At 36.7% G+C, this 15,010-nt stretch overlaps 1 protein-coding gene across 1 annotated transcript; it reads right to left on the bottom strand.

The window, feature by feature from the left end:
• Positions 1 to 3,860: 3,860 nt before the first annotated feature.
• SUB1 (SUB1 homolog (S. cerevisiae)) lies at positions 3,861 to 14,450 on the bottom strand. Its single transcript, XM_006896792.1, has 4 exons — positions 14,379 to 14,450; positions 10,199 to 10,321; positions 5,934 to 6,042; positions 3,861 to 4,203 (listed from the first exon to the last, which is right to left on the bottom strand). The coding sequence occupies exons 1-4, from the start codon at positions 14,448 to 14,450 to the stop codon at positions 4,124 to 4,126; spliced, it is 384 nt and encodes a 127-aa protein (XP_006896854.1). The 3' UTR covers positions 3,861 to 4,123.
• Positions 14,451 to 15,010: the final 560 nt, after the last annotated feature.

The following is a 15,010-nucleotide window of genomic DNA, read 5'->3' as shown; positions in this document are numbered from 1 at the left end:
GTCAATATCCCTAGCTCTAAGAGATGCAAATCAAAACGATATCACCCTACCCCAGTCAGAATAGCAAAATTCAACACAGCAGCAAACAGTAAGTGCTGGTGAGGTTGTGGAGGAACTGGAACCCTTATTCACTTGGTGGTGGGAGCGTAAAATGGTGCAACCACTATGGAAGGCTGTGGAGGGCTTTCTCAAAAAGTTGCAAATAGTGATACCATCTGAACCAATAATTCCACTACTGGTAATATACTCTAAAGAAACCGTAACTGCCACCCAAGCAGGTATGTATGTGCACACCCATGCTTATCATGCTTTGTTCATAATAGCAAAGAGTTGGAAACAACCCCAAGTCCCCGTCAACAAATGGATAGAGAACCTGTGGTACAGTCACACAATGGAATACTATGCTGCACTAAAAAAACAACTCATGAAATAAAATACAAAATGGGTGATGCTGGAGAACATTATACTGAGTGAAATAAAATGGGACTGACATCGGGATTGGGGGGTAACCTAAGAAAGGAGGAGATTATGTATACTGCATTTAAACAGATGAGGGAGAGAACTGTTTAAAAGAAATATAAGATTAGGAATTTTCATGACAAGATTACAGAAAAAGAAATGCATTGTCAAGTGATCTTGGGATTGTAGAACAATGAAAGAATTTTTTCCCCTCCTATTCAAAGAGAAAAACAAACCCGGGGGAGGGGTGGGAAGGGAGAAAAATGTGCAACAATGAATGAATAAGGAAAAAGTAAATGGAAAGAATATGTTATAAAAAGATTTACATTGCATTTTAAAAAAATCATTATTAAGAAAGGAAAAAAAACCCCAAACTTCCAGCTGATGAAATCCAACAAATTAAGTGCCACTAGTCTTCCTTGAACCTTTCTGACATTTCGCTGGAAAAAGGATTAACAAAGAAGGGCAAAATACTTTAAAAATGAAAATCTGTTTTGAATACTCAGGAGTACTTAACATAGTTAAGAATAATAAACGAATTATGAAGGCAAGCCATCCCTAAGGTAAACAAAGAGTGGTCACAGGCTTGCACTTTCCCACTTTATTATCAGGCTGATGTAAAAAAAAGAAAATTTGCTCATACCACCTGGTTCTGAAGAGGCTCAGAAAACACTGAGTTTAAGCTACACTCCAAAGCACTCACAGACAGACATACTATTTGCTAATTATAAATTTATGCAACAGGTAACATTCACTCATCTCCAAGTTTGTGAAACTGCAATGACCCATCAAGCAAAGTTATTTTTATTTCAACATTTAAAATATACACAGATGGACTATATTCAATGACAACTCCATGGAAAATATACCAAACAATGCATACAAGAATTCTACAATTAGAGAATTACATATCCATGATGATGTGAAATGTTTGCCCCTAGAATTTGTCTGGAAAAACAATCCATTTTAAAACATTTGAGTATTTCACTGGATTAGGTTCCAAAGAAAATGAAACTAAAAAAAAAATTTTAGCAGTGATAATATTTGCACATTTAAAAGTCTTAAAACTTACACAGTTCTCTTTTAATACTATGTCAAAAACATTTTTAAAAAAAGAGCTAATAGCTAGTTCTTTATTCGCCCAAAGTAGCTAGCCAAACCAGGATGTACTTTCTTCTGGGTTTCTTTGCCCCCTAAGTCTTTTTTCTAAACACATTCTGTCCAACACACTGGTCACCACAGCATCTTGAATTGCTAATAAGGTTAGGAGGTATTAAAAGTTCTTAGGTAGTTATAAATCAAAGCAAAATAAATTATCAAAAGATTTTATCAAAAGTAACAGCAGTTTTTCTTTCAATTAAATGACAAGAGCATCAGAAAAAGGACAAATGCTGCTCAAACTGTAAGAGGAAAAACTTCATTACCAAGCACTTTCACTGAAGGGCAAATTCTGATTACAGACCAGACTTCATTGTGGCACTGCAAGGTAATAACAGGTCGATCTCAATATTTTACCAAGATAGAAAATTTTTTAAAAATAAAATTCGGCGGGGGGGGGGAGTGGGTTGTGCGGGGAGAAGGGTGCAACAATGAATGGAATTCCAAAATCTCTGTAGATGTTCCTTGAAATGAAAAACAAACTAAATTAAAAAATAAATAAATAAAAGACAAAAAAATAATAATTCTGCATTTCCAGTACAATTTAACAGTTCTTACCTTGTCCTACATATGTACACACAAAAGATTATTTTATGTCCAGTATTTAAATGAATTTAGCATTCAACTTTATCAATTCTGCCAGATACATACTCTTTATATAAATGTTTTAATAAAAAGTTAAATACCTAGATAATATGTTGGTAAGTTTTCAGCACCATCTTGTATTAGTAAATTTAAAATGCTTAACAGCTCTAAATTCACATAAATCAAGGAAATGTATTCATCAACTTTACCAAAATCAAAGGTGTGTTCCAACTATCTTTATGCCAAAAATAAGGGATATTTTACAAATTTACCCTATTAAGAGGACAAAATGTTCCCAAATGCCTAACAAAGTTACTAACCAAGCATGGTTATTCTAATAAAAAATTTTAAAAGAAAGCCATCCCTGGTATTCTAACAAAAATATCTGTAACACTTTGTTACTATTATTCACAATTACACTCAAAAGTCATCTAGGAAATGTAAAACATACCTAAACAGAATAGCCTAGAAAGAAAACTGATTAGCTGAGCATGGCCTGGAAGATAGTTTTGAAATTAAGTCCCTAGCAATTCAATTACAAAATGTTTTAAATCTAGGAATCAAATTACGGAAAATAGTGCAGCCCTTACTGGTATAAATTATTTGAGATGTGTTACCAAAAATAATTTGTCCTAAGATTCTTAATGTATTTAACTTTTCATTTTTACTATTCTATCCAAAACTGTATCCTAACAAGGTCAGAACTTGAAAATATTTACAAAGTTATCACTTTGTGTATACCATTTAAACCTGACAGAAGCCTTTCCTCTTCACCTCCATCTCCTAATTTTTAATTCCCTTTACATTCTTTTTCTAAGGCATACCATACCATTCCCCTTTATTGCTGCAAAGTCCCTGATATCTATGCATCCTTCATCAATCAATTATAAATATAAGTAACTTAAATGTGTCTGCTAAACGTTCCTAGAATCAAGAAAAGAATGCCACCATCCAGAAAATTAACTACAAATTCACCAGTCTTCTGAACAAAGGCCAAAAATGTGTTCACAACACCTTGCTTTACAAAAAAAGAAAAAAACAGACTGATGGCATTATCTACTAGGATAGTAAAGTTCAGTGGTTATCTCTGGCTATCCATACTCAAGTGTTAAAAAAAATGTCAGGTGTAAAAGCTCTCAGAATTTTTATTAAATGTTAGTGTATCTTAACAGCTTATCATTTAAAAAATATCATCCCACAATGTGTTTAATAAGTAAATCAGCCATCTAAATCACTATTTTTTACAGATGCACAGTAAGCTAACACTGACACAGAACAATACAGGTAATGATGTACACTTGTTCAGCGTTAAATCAGTCAGGTGGTTTATCAAATTACCATTCAATATACTTAATTGCCAAGTGCCTTACAAAGGTAATTAACACTAAACAGTTTTACTGACACTAGCAAACAGTACAGAAAAGAGAAATTATTAAAAGGTAGGAGGTAGGAGTAGAAACTCATTGGGGTGGAAAGGTCAACAACCAAGATACGAGGTGGAAAAGAACAGAAAAAGTATGCATTTTACCAAATCAGGAGTTTATCACTTACAGGAACAAATTCTTCTTGACATAGAATTGACTTGAAACCAAAAGGTCTACAAACTGACGTTAGGTTTGAAACAGTATCTACCAACTCAATAAAGGCCACAACAACTGAGATTGTATTACTTGATTTTATTTTACATTAGGTGGTGGGCATAAAGCAATCCCCCACAATAAAGCTGACAATTAGCTTCACTCAGAACATTTTTAATAATGCACATTTAAAAAAAAAAAAAAGGAAAAAAGTATTCATCTTACAAATTGTTCTGCAATCCAAATATACAACAGCTTGGAAAACAACAGTTAGAAAATAAAAGCCAATGTAAAAAGACAGATTAAAACGACTAGAACAGTACAGGTTTTCTGTGGCTCTGATTTTACAGTTTCCTTACTGCATCATCAATGTCGGAAATCTGTTCTTTCAGCTGGCTCCACTGCTCGGGGTTTAGAGAAATACCTAAAACAAAGTTTCAAAATCAAAAGTTGGAAAATCTACTTAAACTTTCTGAAGGATTTTTACACTTACAACAAAAACATTCTTATGAAAATAACCATTTTGAATACTGTACAATTTGTTAGACTGTCTCACAATGTCTTCGGCAGACTGAAAATGGTAGGTATATATCTTACAGTGAGTTTTCTTTTTAATACTGCACCCTGCATCTACTATAACTTATACCTAAGAACAAGGACATTTCAAGACTGAACTCAAATGCCTGCAAATCTTCTCAGGATACCTCACCTAACACCCCAATTTGGCATGCAGCTAGCTGCAGTATTTGACAAAAACTCCCAGGTATCTAATGTGATACAGTTTATGCTGTGTTCTTACTGAAGCCTTCACTCTGAAGAGATCCCTGGGATATGATCCAGAAAAAACTCAAACGTGAATACACTGGATAAGAAGACATTCTAAAATCATGTCAGGTCAAATCCAGTGCATCACCATTAGCTATACAATGTTTAAAAATCTACCTTAGTTTAACCAGTAAAATGGCACTTAGACCTTAAAAGGTTGTTGTGAATAACTAAAACTAGATCCTTTCAATGAAGAACTATTATGATCTGAACCCTGTCCTATCCTGTGCCATCCTCATCATCTTTCACACTCGAGCCCATTGCTGCAGTCACTTAAGTAAACACTAGAAATAATAGATCATAAAATGAAATCTATGATGCATTCTTAGGATGTGGAAACTTGTATTTTTTAGTACCTGGTATTTTAAATTTTTAATATTGTAATAACTGATCCCTATAAAGTAAAGAAATAAAATAATCTTCGAAGAATTCATCAAGTTCTCAAAAAACTGATGGCGGGAGAATATACACTGGTACTTTAAAGCTAATCAAACTGTATTTATTAGCCATTATCTGGTCAAACAAGAAAGACAGCCAGCACTGGCTACTCTGAATCATGGATGACCAAATAAATAATTCAGAAATGATTGACCCTGAGCAAGAAATCTTCAAGAGCACAAACAAGAAGTATTTGCTCTGACAGGCAGAGAAGAAAATAAGAAGGCATGTTTTAGGATCAACTAGCTATCCAAATACACTAAGGGTGGTTCAAAGTATGTTCTACAATTATCTGGTGATAACCTAAGTATGTACTCATGATGCTGACAGATTAGGGCCTGGCTGAAGTATACATGGAAGCAACACAGATGCCCAGCTGGTGGCCTAGTCAGTAGAGAATTGTGCCGCCAACCCAACAGGAAGTGGTTTGAATCCAACAGCTGCTCTTTGGAGATAGATGGATGATCTCCTACCACGTGGGTTACAGCCTCTAAAAACCCACATGAAGGCTCAGTTAAGGGTTGATTCCGACTGGATAACAAGTGAGTAAATGACCCTTAAAAATAGTCTTCAGATGAGGAATCAAAATAAACACTGTAAACCAGGAATTTCTCCTCATGATTTTACAACTTCACAGGTAGCATCTAAGCTACTTCAGAAGTACCAGAAATTTAAACAAGCCAAAAAATTCACTTATTCAGGAAAATTAGAAGGCACATAAAGTGCTATTACTTTTCTGGTTTAAGCATTTCATTTAAAATGTTTATCTTATCCAAAATGACTACAGAATCAAATGACTGAGGGTCTTCCTTGACCTATACAGTTAAGTTTCCTAGAAAATTTTTTACTTAGTCCTAACATTTTAACCAAATTCAGGAAATTAAATCTCACCTTTTCTTCCTGGTTTCATTTCACCTTCTTGATCCATCCAATATTCTCTAATATCAATCAAGACTTTCCCTTTAAAGTCTCGCACACTAACGTATCTCATTTTTCCAATCTGCAAAAGAAGTAAGTAGCATAAAGAGATTTTCCTTTCAACAGTGATTTACATATTTCTATTCACAGCATTCACTATATTTCCAATTAAAACATGGCTGCCACTATCCACATCAAAAAAGCAAAGGACTGACTATATCATTATTAAAAATAAAATAAAATAAAAAAATTAAACAAAGTACATTTCACTTTTCCCATTGTCTTTTCTTTTACTTAAAAATATAATTTACAAACAAAATCTCACAAGACCAACTACAACCAACAGGGACACACATGTTCTATTAAGCCATGAAGAATCCACAGGTTCAGTTAACTATCTAACAACTTCATGATCCTAGCACAACTCTGAATACAGAATCTAAGGGTTTTTTGTAATTAATTATAGTTCTCTGTCTTTTAATAACACAAAAATTACCACATATAAATTACATTCCTATGGAAACAAATCTTAAAAAGATTCGGGAGCTAAGAAGAATAGCAAGTATCTATCAAACAATCTCTCTAGTTAGGATTCTAACCAAGTCACACTAGATTCCTTGCACATTGTTGTTGTTAGGTGCCAGAGTCCAGTACGATTCATAGGAACCCTGTGCTATGCCATCCTCACAATCTCTAAAGCACTCAAGCCCATCACTGCAGTAACTGTGCCAATCCACCTGGTTGAGGGACTTCCTTTCCTTTGCTGTCCCTCGACCATGACGTCCCTCTCCAAGGGATAGGATAGAGCTTTCCTCAAATATTACCTTCAGAGAACCACTTAAAGCAATTCCTTACCAGAACTGAAGACTGTTTCTTGTAACTGTAGTCTCAAGAAATGGTTATCTCATTTTCTAAAAATTGCATCTTAGGATATCAGATAATACTTGCTATTAATGTTTTAATATTAAATGAAGGCCAATTTCATATATAATCAATGTACTCTAATGTGTTTTCAAGCCAATTAAAATCCAGTACAACCATTCTACAGGTAAAAAATCATCTCAAACAAAAAACTGAAATTACATCTATATTAAGTCTTATATTCTCAGAAAATCTATATACTCTTGTCATCTACAAAGATAGTGAAAATAAGGTCACTGTTCCTCCTAAAGCCAGACTTTCAAAGGGACATAATAAGGTAGTGTGTAAATAGTTTAGAAGGCTTGAAGAGCTTTCCAAGTGAGGTATTAAGACACCCCCTGTTTAAGCGGGGAAATACCTCCTGGATTCAGTAGCCCCTAAAAATGCTCTCACGAAATAAAATTTCTGTATGTGGGTCTTGGTTTCTTAATTGTTAAAATAAAATGGAAATGATAAAATCCATTCAAAGGCCATAAATACTATATATCAGGGGGGAAAGTCTATGATACTTATGTACCCACCAAATCTTTTCTATATTGTATTATTATCTTTACTACTAAAATTAAGTTAAAATAGACAGACTGATTTTACATGGAAGGAAAGTTTATGAAAAGGAAGGAATTCTTTTGTATTTCATTCGGTCTCTTAAAATGGCTTCTCAATTCTCTTAGAATAAAACCTACACACCTTAACATGGGCTTTCAACCTATAAAAGAACTAGTTCTTCTTCCTCTTCAACTATACTTTCAGGAGCATTCCAGACTTTTAATTCCTACACATTCAAGCTCCTCCCCACATCAAGGTATTTACACATGTTCCCTTATTTGAAAATGTCTCCCTCTCCCAAAAACTGCATTAAGGTTGACCCTCTGGATGCTACTTCCTTAGGAGGTTCTAAACATACATAATCTTAAAGCCTCATTTGAATAATTTGCCATTTTTCTTCTCAGCATTTACCATAGTTTTCATTGTATAGAAATTTATCTGTATAATTTCACATTAAATCTTAGGACTTTAGTTTTATTAATTTATTAATAAATTCCTTAAAGCTAATGAAGAGTATCTTTTTGGTTTACAACTGCATGTCTAGAACCTAGTAAGGTCTAAAGGAAATAGTAAGCATTCAGTTTACCAGGACCTTTAATCATTTTTTTTCTTATAAACTCATTAGTGTTCTCTATCACATTAATCTGCATTTGTTTTCATTTTGTCTATTTTTTAAATCCAGAAATATAAGCCACAAATAAATGAAAATACCAAACTTCCATTCTCACCTTAATCCCGAAACACTGCCTTTTAAGGCTAGCACTAAGGTGGGGTTTTTTTAAATTGAGATTTTAATGAAAATTTAGAGAACTTGGATTTCCATTCCCTCCTTTTTACATTTTCCTCCCTGTCCATCCCCCCCAGTTCGCTTTTCTCTTTGAAAATTCTTTGTTGTACAATTCCCCACCCCCACCCCAGTCTTCTTTACTATGCAGTAAGTTTTTAAGAGTATTTATTTAGCCTCATGTTAGTATGATGTCACATTCTTCTCGATCTTTCGCTTTAAGTACTATTTATGTCTTAGCTTTAAGTACTATTTATGTCTTCTCCTTAAAACAGGTTTCCTTTCATGCTCCCTTTACAGCATTTCTCTAATTTTCCTTCTCAAGCTCTTAACCAACAACTTTTCTTATTATCATCTATCTACATGTCACCTGTTCTTCCTCCTCCGTGAAGGGTTAAGTCAACCACACTGATTACCACATAAACAGTTCCCCAGACAGCTCTGGTCTAGTCTGCAGGGCACTGCACTGCTAATCCAAAGGTCACGCACATCTCTGGTGGTTCAAAATGGGCCATCTTCTTCCATGCCATTGAGTGTCGCAGAAAACCAACGGAGGGTCAACTAGTTATAAGTCGCTTCTGATTCAACAGCAATGAGTTTGCATCCTTCATGTGCACAGGAGACTACTTATTTTCTTATGTTTACAATCAGGTCTGTAAGTCAGTTAAACTCATTTACTACTAAAACAAAATTCTTGTTCTTATTTCTGTCAGTAAAACTTTAATGTCTATGGTCTTATGTATAGAAAACAGCTCAAACTGCTTAATTCCTCAGATCCATTCCTCCCTAGAAACTCACAGAAAACCTATTTCTCTGCTGATATTGGGGGGGGCGGGAACATACACTATCATTTACTACACAGATTTTAATGCCTGCAGCTGCCTAAAAGCTCTCACCTGCAATCTGTTCTCCACCCCAAAACCTTTCCCCTCAAATCCTTCTTATACAACGACGTATCAAAGCCCCATCAAACTAGTGAAGAAATCCAAGGGGAGCTCTGGTGGCCTAGTGGCAAGGAGGTGCAACTACAATCCCAGAGGTACACGGTTCGGATCCACCAGATGCTCTGCCGGGGAAGGAGGGGCAATCTCCTCCTGTACCAGTCAGATCTGATTTGACAGTACACGCACACAAAAATAATAAAGTGGGAAAAAAAAAAAACAAAACTACTAGTGAAGAAATCCAAGTTCTACTAGTGTCCTCTGGGTGATCTTTACCAGATGTCTCTAATGAATTCCCTTCACTTTGCCCATTCATCAGCTATATTCTCCGCTATATATTTTTGTAAACTCATTTTCCTTGAAACCTTCCCTGCCCTCTCTACCAGGAAAACCTAGGAAGCGTTAGTGGGTAGGGAGCTGTGCTGCCACCCAAAGGACCAAAAACACAGCTACTCTGTGATGGGCAATCTCCACCAAGGCTGCGTACCGTCGAGGTGGAAGCAACCCGTTAAGTGACCTTCTAGTGACTTTTCAGAAGTCATACTGAAGGATGTTGCTCATCTTCCAAGAACAGCTGGTGGATTCAAACCATGTGATTCGGTGTTGGCAACACAATACCTCAGCACTAAGTCACCAGAACACCAGTGCAATTTACGGCTTCAGAAAACCCACTGGAGGGTCAGCCAGTGGCACATAACAACAAGCTAAAACTAGGCAGGTCATACTGATGTTCTCCACCAACAAACTTAATCATACTTCACAGGCCAAGCAACCAAATTGCTTGCTAAGTCTATAATTTTTTCCAAAATTTTAATAACATTGACATTTCCATGATGTTAAATACAGCAAAACTACAGACTTGTACACTTAAAGGAATCCATGATCACTAGAAAGTACATACATGTCTAAAACTTTCTTGTTTTCTTACATTTCAAAGAAATATTGTATCTTCAGTCAAGAAGATTATAACCTCCATAGACCAATAATCTCACTTCTCTGAGAGTAAACCCAATTTCCCCGCAGCAAAGTGAAATAGCTAACTTCACCTGGAACATGTTATCATCCCTGCTGCTGCTGCTCTGCTTGGAGGAGGACAGGGCTCCGGAGGTTTCACCAGTCTTCTGCTTCTTTACAGGCTTTTCTGGAGCAACTTGCTTTTTTCTCTTTAACTTTAAAGGGGGGGGGGGGGCACACACAACAAAAATACAGTTAAAAGTCTGCATATACAAGCATAATGTAAGACCAGGTTCAAAAAGATTCCACTATTTTTTAAGACATAAAAGACCAAAAGATTTACTTGACAATCTAAGATACCTCTAAAGCTGTTTTCAAGATGTACTCCTGGGAGCCAAAAGATGTCATGTAGAAGAGTGGCCATAGCAAGGGGGGAAAAAAATCCTTTGTATTGATGGGGAGATCTTACATTCGTACAGTATTTCTTCAGGAAGGAAAAACGATTGGAGGTGGAGCAGCTAGCTACCCTATCTATTTGAAATTAATGAGTCATCCTTCTTTTTTTTTAAACAGAGAAAACTTAACTCACTGCTGTTTAGTTGGAATCAAATCATTCTTGACCGTCGAGCAGGTTTTGAGACTATAAATCACAGAGATTAGGCTACCTATCTTCTTCCCAAGCAGCAGCTGGTAGATTCAAATCACCTGCCTTTGAATTGGGAGCACAACTCCTTACCCACTGATTGTTGTCGGGTGCTGTTGAGTGCAATTCATGGTGACCCTGCTCTATCCTGTGCCATCCTCACATTTCCTGACACACAAGAGCCCACTGAAGCAGTCACTGTGTCAATTCACCTGGTTGACAGTCTTCCTCTCCTTCGCTGACTCTTCAACCTTCCCAACATCACGTCCTTCTCCAAAGAATAGCCTCTCCTAGCAACATGCCCAAAGTATATGAGGTGAAGCCTCATCATTCTTGCCTCTAAAGAACCCTCTCCAAAATGTTATCTGTCTGTTCATCATCCACAGAATGTCCAGTGCTCTTCTCCAACACCACAGCTCAAAGGCGTCAATACGTCTTCTGTCATCCTTATTCATTCACTACCCAGCTGTCAGATGCAGAGCAAGTGATTGGAAAAGTCTATGGCCTGAATCACATGCACCTTAGTCCTCAAACTGGCATCATTACTAAATAATTTGGAGAGGTCCCTAACTGCAGATTTTGCCAGTGCAATGTGTCTCCTTATTATCAAGGGTGTTAATTATGGATACCACAAAACTGTTGACAGTTTCAATCTTTTCTCCATCCATCATGATGTTGCTTACTGGTCCCATGGTAAAAATATTTGTTTTCTTGATATCGAGATGCAATCTATACCAAAGGCTGCACACTCCTTGATCCTCTACAATACAAGTCCTCCTGTTTAACTGCTTGTGTAAGCTGACTGGCAGTTCTGATTTAGTTAACAATCAGCTGTGTACTGGAAGCCACAGTAATCAGGACATGACAGACGAGCCTTTGTATTTAAAAGTGGGCTGGGTGTGAGGACCACAGGCCAGGCAAGTGTTTAATAGTGTGCCTTTGGAAAAAAAAAATAGTGTGCCTTTGGGAAGAACATTGTTCTGAGTGGCACAGCATTTGTTGGTCAGTTTGCTCTACTGAGATAACACAGGGCTGCTGCGATGGTTGACAAAGTTCGGTGGAGCTCTGATTCAGACAGACTAGGATGCAGGACGGGACATCTACTTCTTAAATAACAGGACTTAGCAAACCCTATGAATACTAAAGGAATGAGAACAGTTACAGTAGGGTAGTGATACAGCCTTACCCATATGGCCATCAAACTACGTCAATGAGGAAGAAAAACACTCAACCCATTTCATTTTTAAGACATGACCATTTAACTTCAAAATGAGCTATTTTGTACTTTACTGTCACACAAAATTACTGAAGGGGCAACGCTTGGCTAGCATTCAAAACCACAATGTTTTAAAAGCAGTATTATAAACATTTTTAAAATAATTTCATTCTCAAAACGAGCTGTTTTGCTAAATGTCGGCAAGTTGGCTCCCACTCCTAGCAACCTTCTGGAGTGCTTCAGCACTGCCCAATCTGGTGCCATGCTCAGTCTCGTTTGTGCTTGAGTCCACCAATGGGAGTCACCGTGTCAACCTATCTCCTCGACGTTCTTTCCCAGCAACCCTCTGCTTTATAGAGATAATGTCTTTCCTGGTAACAGCCCAAAATGATGTGAAAGGCAGTCTCCCCATCCTTCTAAGAAGCACGCAGACGGCATTTCTTCCAAGACAGTGCTGTTTCTTCTCTTGGCAGTTCACGGTATATTTAATATTCTTTGCCAACAATGCCATGAGAATTAGTTCCTCCTTATCTATCATCCACCTCTCATCCAAGTATGAGGTAGAGGAAAATAAACATGCTTTGGTCACGTGTACCCCAATCCTCAGTGCCAAAATGAGCTAATAAAGTTCCCAACCCAAACAGCAGGGGGCAGTCATACTCCTCAATGGAAAAGTATAAACTAGATTTATTTTACCAAAATATAGGTATTTATAAATATTTTATATTTCACCAATCTTCATCAAATACAAAATATTTGTGTGATTAGCATTCTCTAATATAAAAATACACTGAGATGTTTAATTAGCTTAGCAATCAACCACTGTTGTCAAGTCTATTACTCATCTCCCTCAATGCCCTTGAATAAGAATTGACTCTTTCCAAGGATGTAAACTGCACAAGAAAATGCCTATCTTTCCTTTACAGAGGCTCTGATTAAGACTCACCACCTCTAGGCTAAGCCTATGGACTAAACCACCAGAGGGAACCCAACTGCCGATTTGCATTCATGTTGTTCCTGTGTTCCATCTTATTGGAACCACCAACTGCAATCTGACCTTCCAGAGGGATTTTGCTGAGTAAATCGAGTATAGGAGGTGGCTGCATTATCTACTTCCTGAAGAGCACCTGGTAGATTCGAACCATGTACCTTCGAGCTGGCAGTGTAATTCCTTACCAATAAGTCATCTACTCAAAGAAGCCCTGTATTTGACTTAAGTACATACAAAATTAAATATAACGAAGAACTTTGATGATACTATAATTTGATGATACCCAAAATGTCTGTGATTTTGAAGCCCCTAGTTATGGCAGATGAGAAAAATTTAGCAGACCTCTTCTGTAAAGAGTTACATCCTTGAAAATCCTGTGGGACAGTTGTACTCTGTTCTATAGGTTGCCATGAGAAGAATCAACTAGGCAGCAAAGGGCTTGAATTGAACGCACAACAGCAAAAATGTATGACTCAATAATCAAAAAGTTGAGTTATGTCTAGCATATAACAGGTTAATGATACTCAGTGCACAAGGCTACATACTAAAGTACAATATAAATTTTAAAGACATTTCATTTGCTGTAAATATAGCTGTTGATGTCCTCTGAAGACCTATTTCCGTGTCCTAGATATTTTACTCTGCATGTACATACACAAGTCCAACTTCTCTGAGATACTCCCATAAACGCTTTCTCTCCAATTTCTGTCCACTGAGCTCAGAAACAACTATGAAAGCTTTACCCAGGGGATAAAAGGTAGCCAGAGATAAGCAGGGATGAGAGGAAGTTTCACTGCAGTGAGATGTTCACTTAACAACCTCTCCATCAGTGTTGACATTCCATGCAGAAAAAACAATGCCATAAAAAAGCAGGCCACTCTTCATGTTAGCTTTGCTGGATGTTGCTTCATTCAACATCTACAAGTGACTTGTGGATATATTCATTAAGTATTCATTACGAATAGATAAATATACATTATTAATATATAAATATTCATTTGTGAATGTTGCTTTATTCAACATCCACAAGTGAATATTTCTATTTAGTCATCCTCTTTGAGAGGATAAATACCAGTAGCTGCTGAGAGGGCCATTAACATCAGCATTAAAATCAAGGAATCCAGGTAATTCCGCCTGATTAGTCAGACACAAAAAGCAGTTGTGGGCTAATTCTATCTCCCTAAGATCTAAAGTAACTTTAGCTTTTCAGTGATCCAATAAAGGAATTATTAAAATGACCACTTCTGTCTGATTTAGGGTCCTAAAATGTGAAACCGAGTACAAGTAAGCATTCTTGTCACTAGTTGTTAAGTGCTTCAGAGAGAGACGCTTCAGTTTCAGAAACACCTGTGGAGAAGATAGTTTCATTTTAAGACCTGATGTGCCTTTTTAAAAGTAGATATGAACAGTATTTATAGTCACCTTCTTGTCGACTTCACTATCAGAATCACTGCCCGATGAGCTTGAAGAAACAAGTTCCTTTGATTTAGGCATTCTGAAAGAAAAACACATTATGCAGATAATTTACAAGTTGTTTGATTGCCTTCACCTTACTTGCCCAAAAGGAAAATTCAGGACAAGTAACTCCATTCTACCAACCCTGCGGCAGCGCTCATCCTAAAGACAAAGGCTAGGGTGGTTGTTTTTAAATTTATGTTCTTCTACATTGAAAACAGCATGCAAAGGGAAATGTTCTTAACCACCCAGCAGGAACTAAATGTCATGCACATCCCACACTCTCAATCTCTTATTATACTCAGTCACTAGGCTTTTCCGTCATTTTAGATGGTTATCAGGTAGGCTTACATAAGTTCAAATTCCTTCTAAGACCTACTTCCCAAGACATAGAGGCACTTAGCCTAATGCCTTGTCTTCAACTGCCTAAGCATAAGGCATGTGCCTTATTTTCAGAAATAAAACCATTACCTCATCTAAATTTCAAATGTCAAGGAATCCCAAGGCACACAACACCTCTTTTCAAAAACCATATAAATACCAGGAGGTAACACTGTAATTACCAAAGTACCTTTTATTTTTGTCATTTCCAACTTGGA

Source organism: Elephantulus edwardii, unplaced genomic scaffold (assembly GCF_000299155.1).
Source record: "Elephantulus edwardii isolate Elephantulus edwardi_28Jun2011 unplaced genomic scaffold, EleEdw1.0 scaffold00191, whole genome shotgun sequence".
NCBI classification, from domain to species: domain Eukaryota; kingdom Metazoa; phylum Chordata; class Mammalia; order Macroscelidea; family Macroscelididae; genus Elephantulus; species Elephantulus edwardii.
Note: the sequence above shows the minus strand (reverse complement) of the source record. Positions and strands in the feature narration are given on the sequence as shown.

Coding starts and splice junctions, on each gene's coding strand:
- SUB1 (XM_006896792.1), bottom strand. CDS start 14,450: ATGCCTAAATCAAAGGAACTTGTTTCTTCAAGCTCATCGGGCAGTGAT. Junction 10,322..14,378: donor ATAGTGAAGTCGACAAGAAG/GTGACTATAAAT, acceptor CCCCCTTTAAAG/TTAAAGAGAAAAAAGCAAGT. Junction 6,043..10,198: donor GGGATGATAACATGTTCCAG/GTGAAGTTAGCT, acceptor CTTCTTTTGCAG/ATTGGAAAAATGAGATACGT.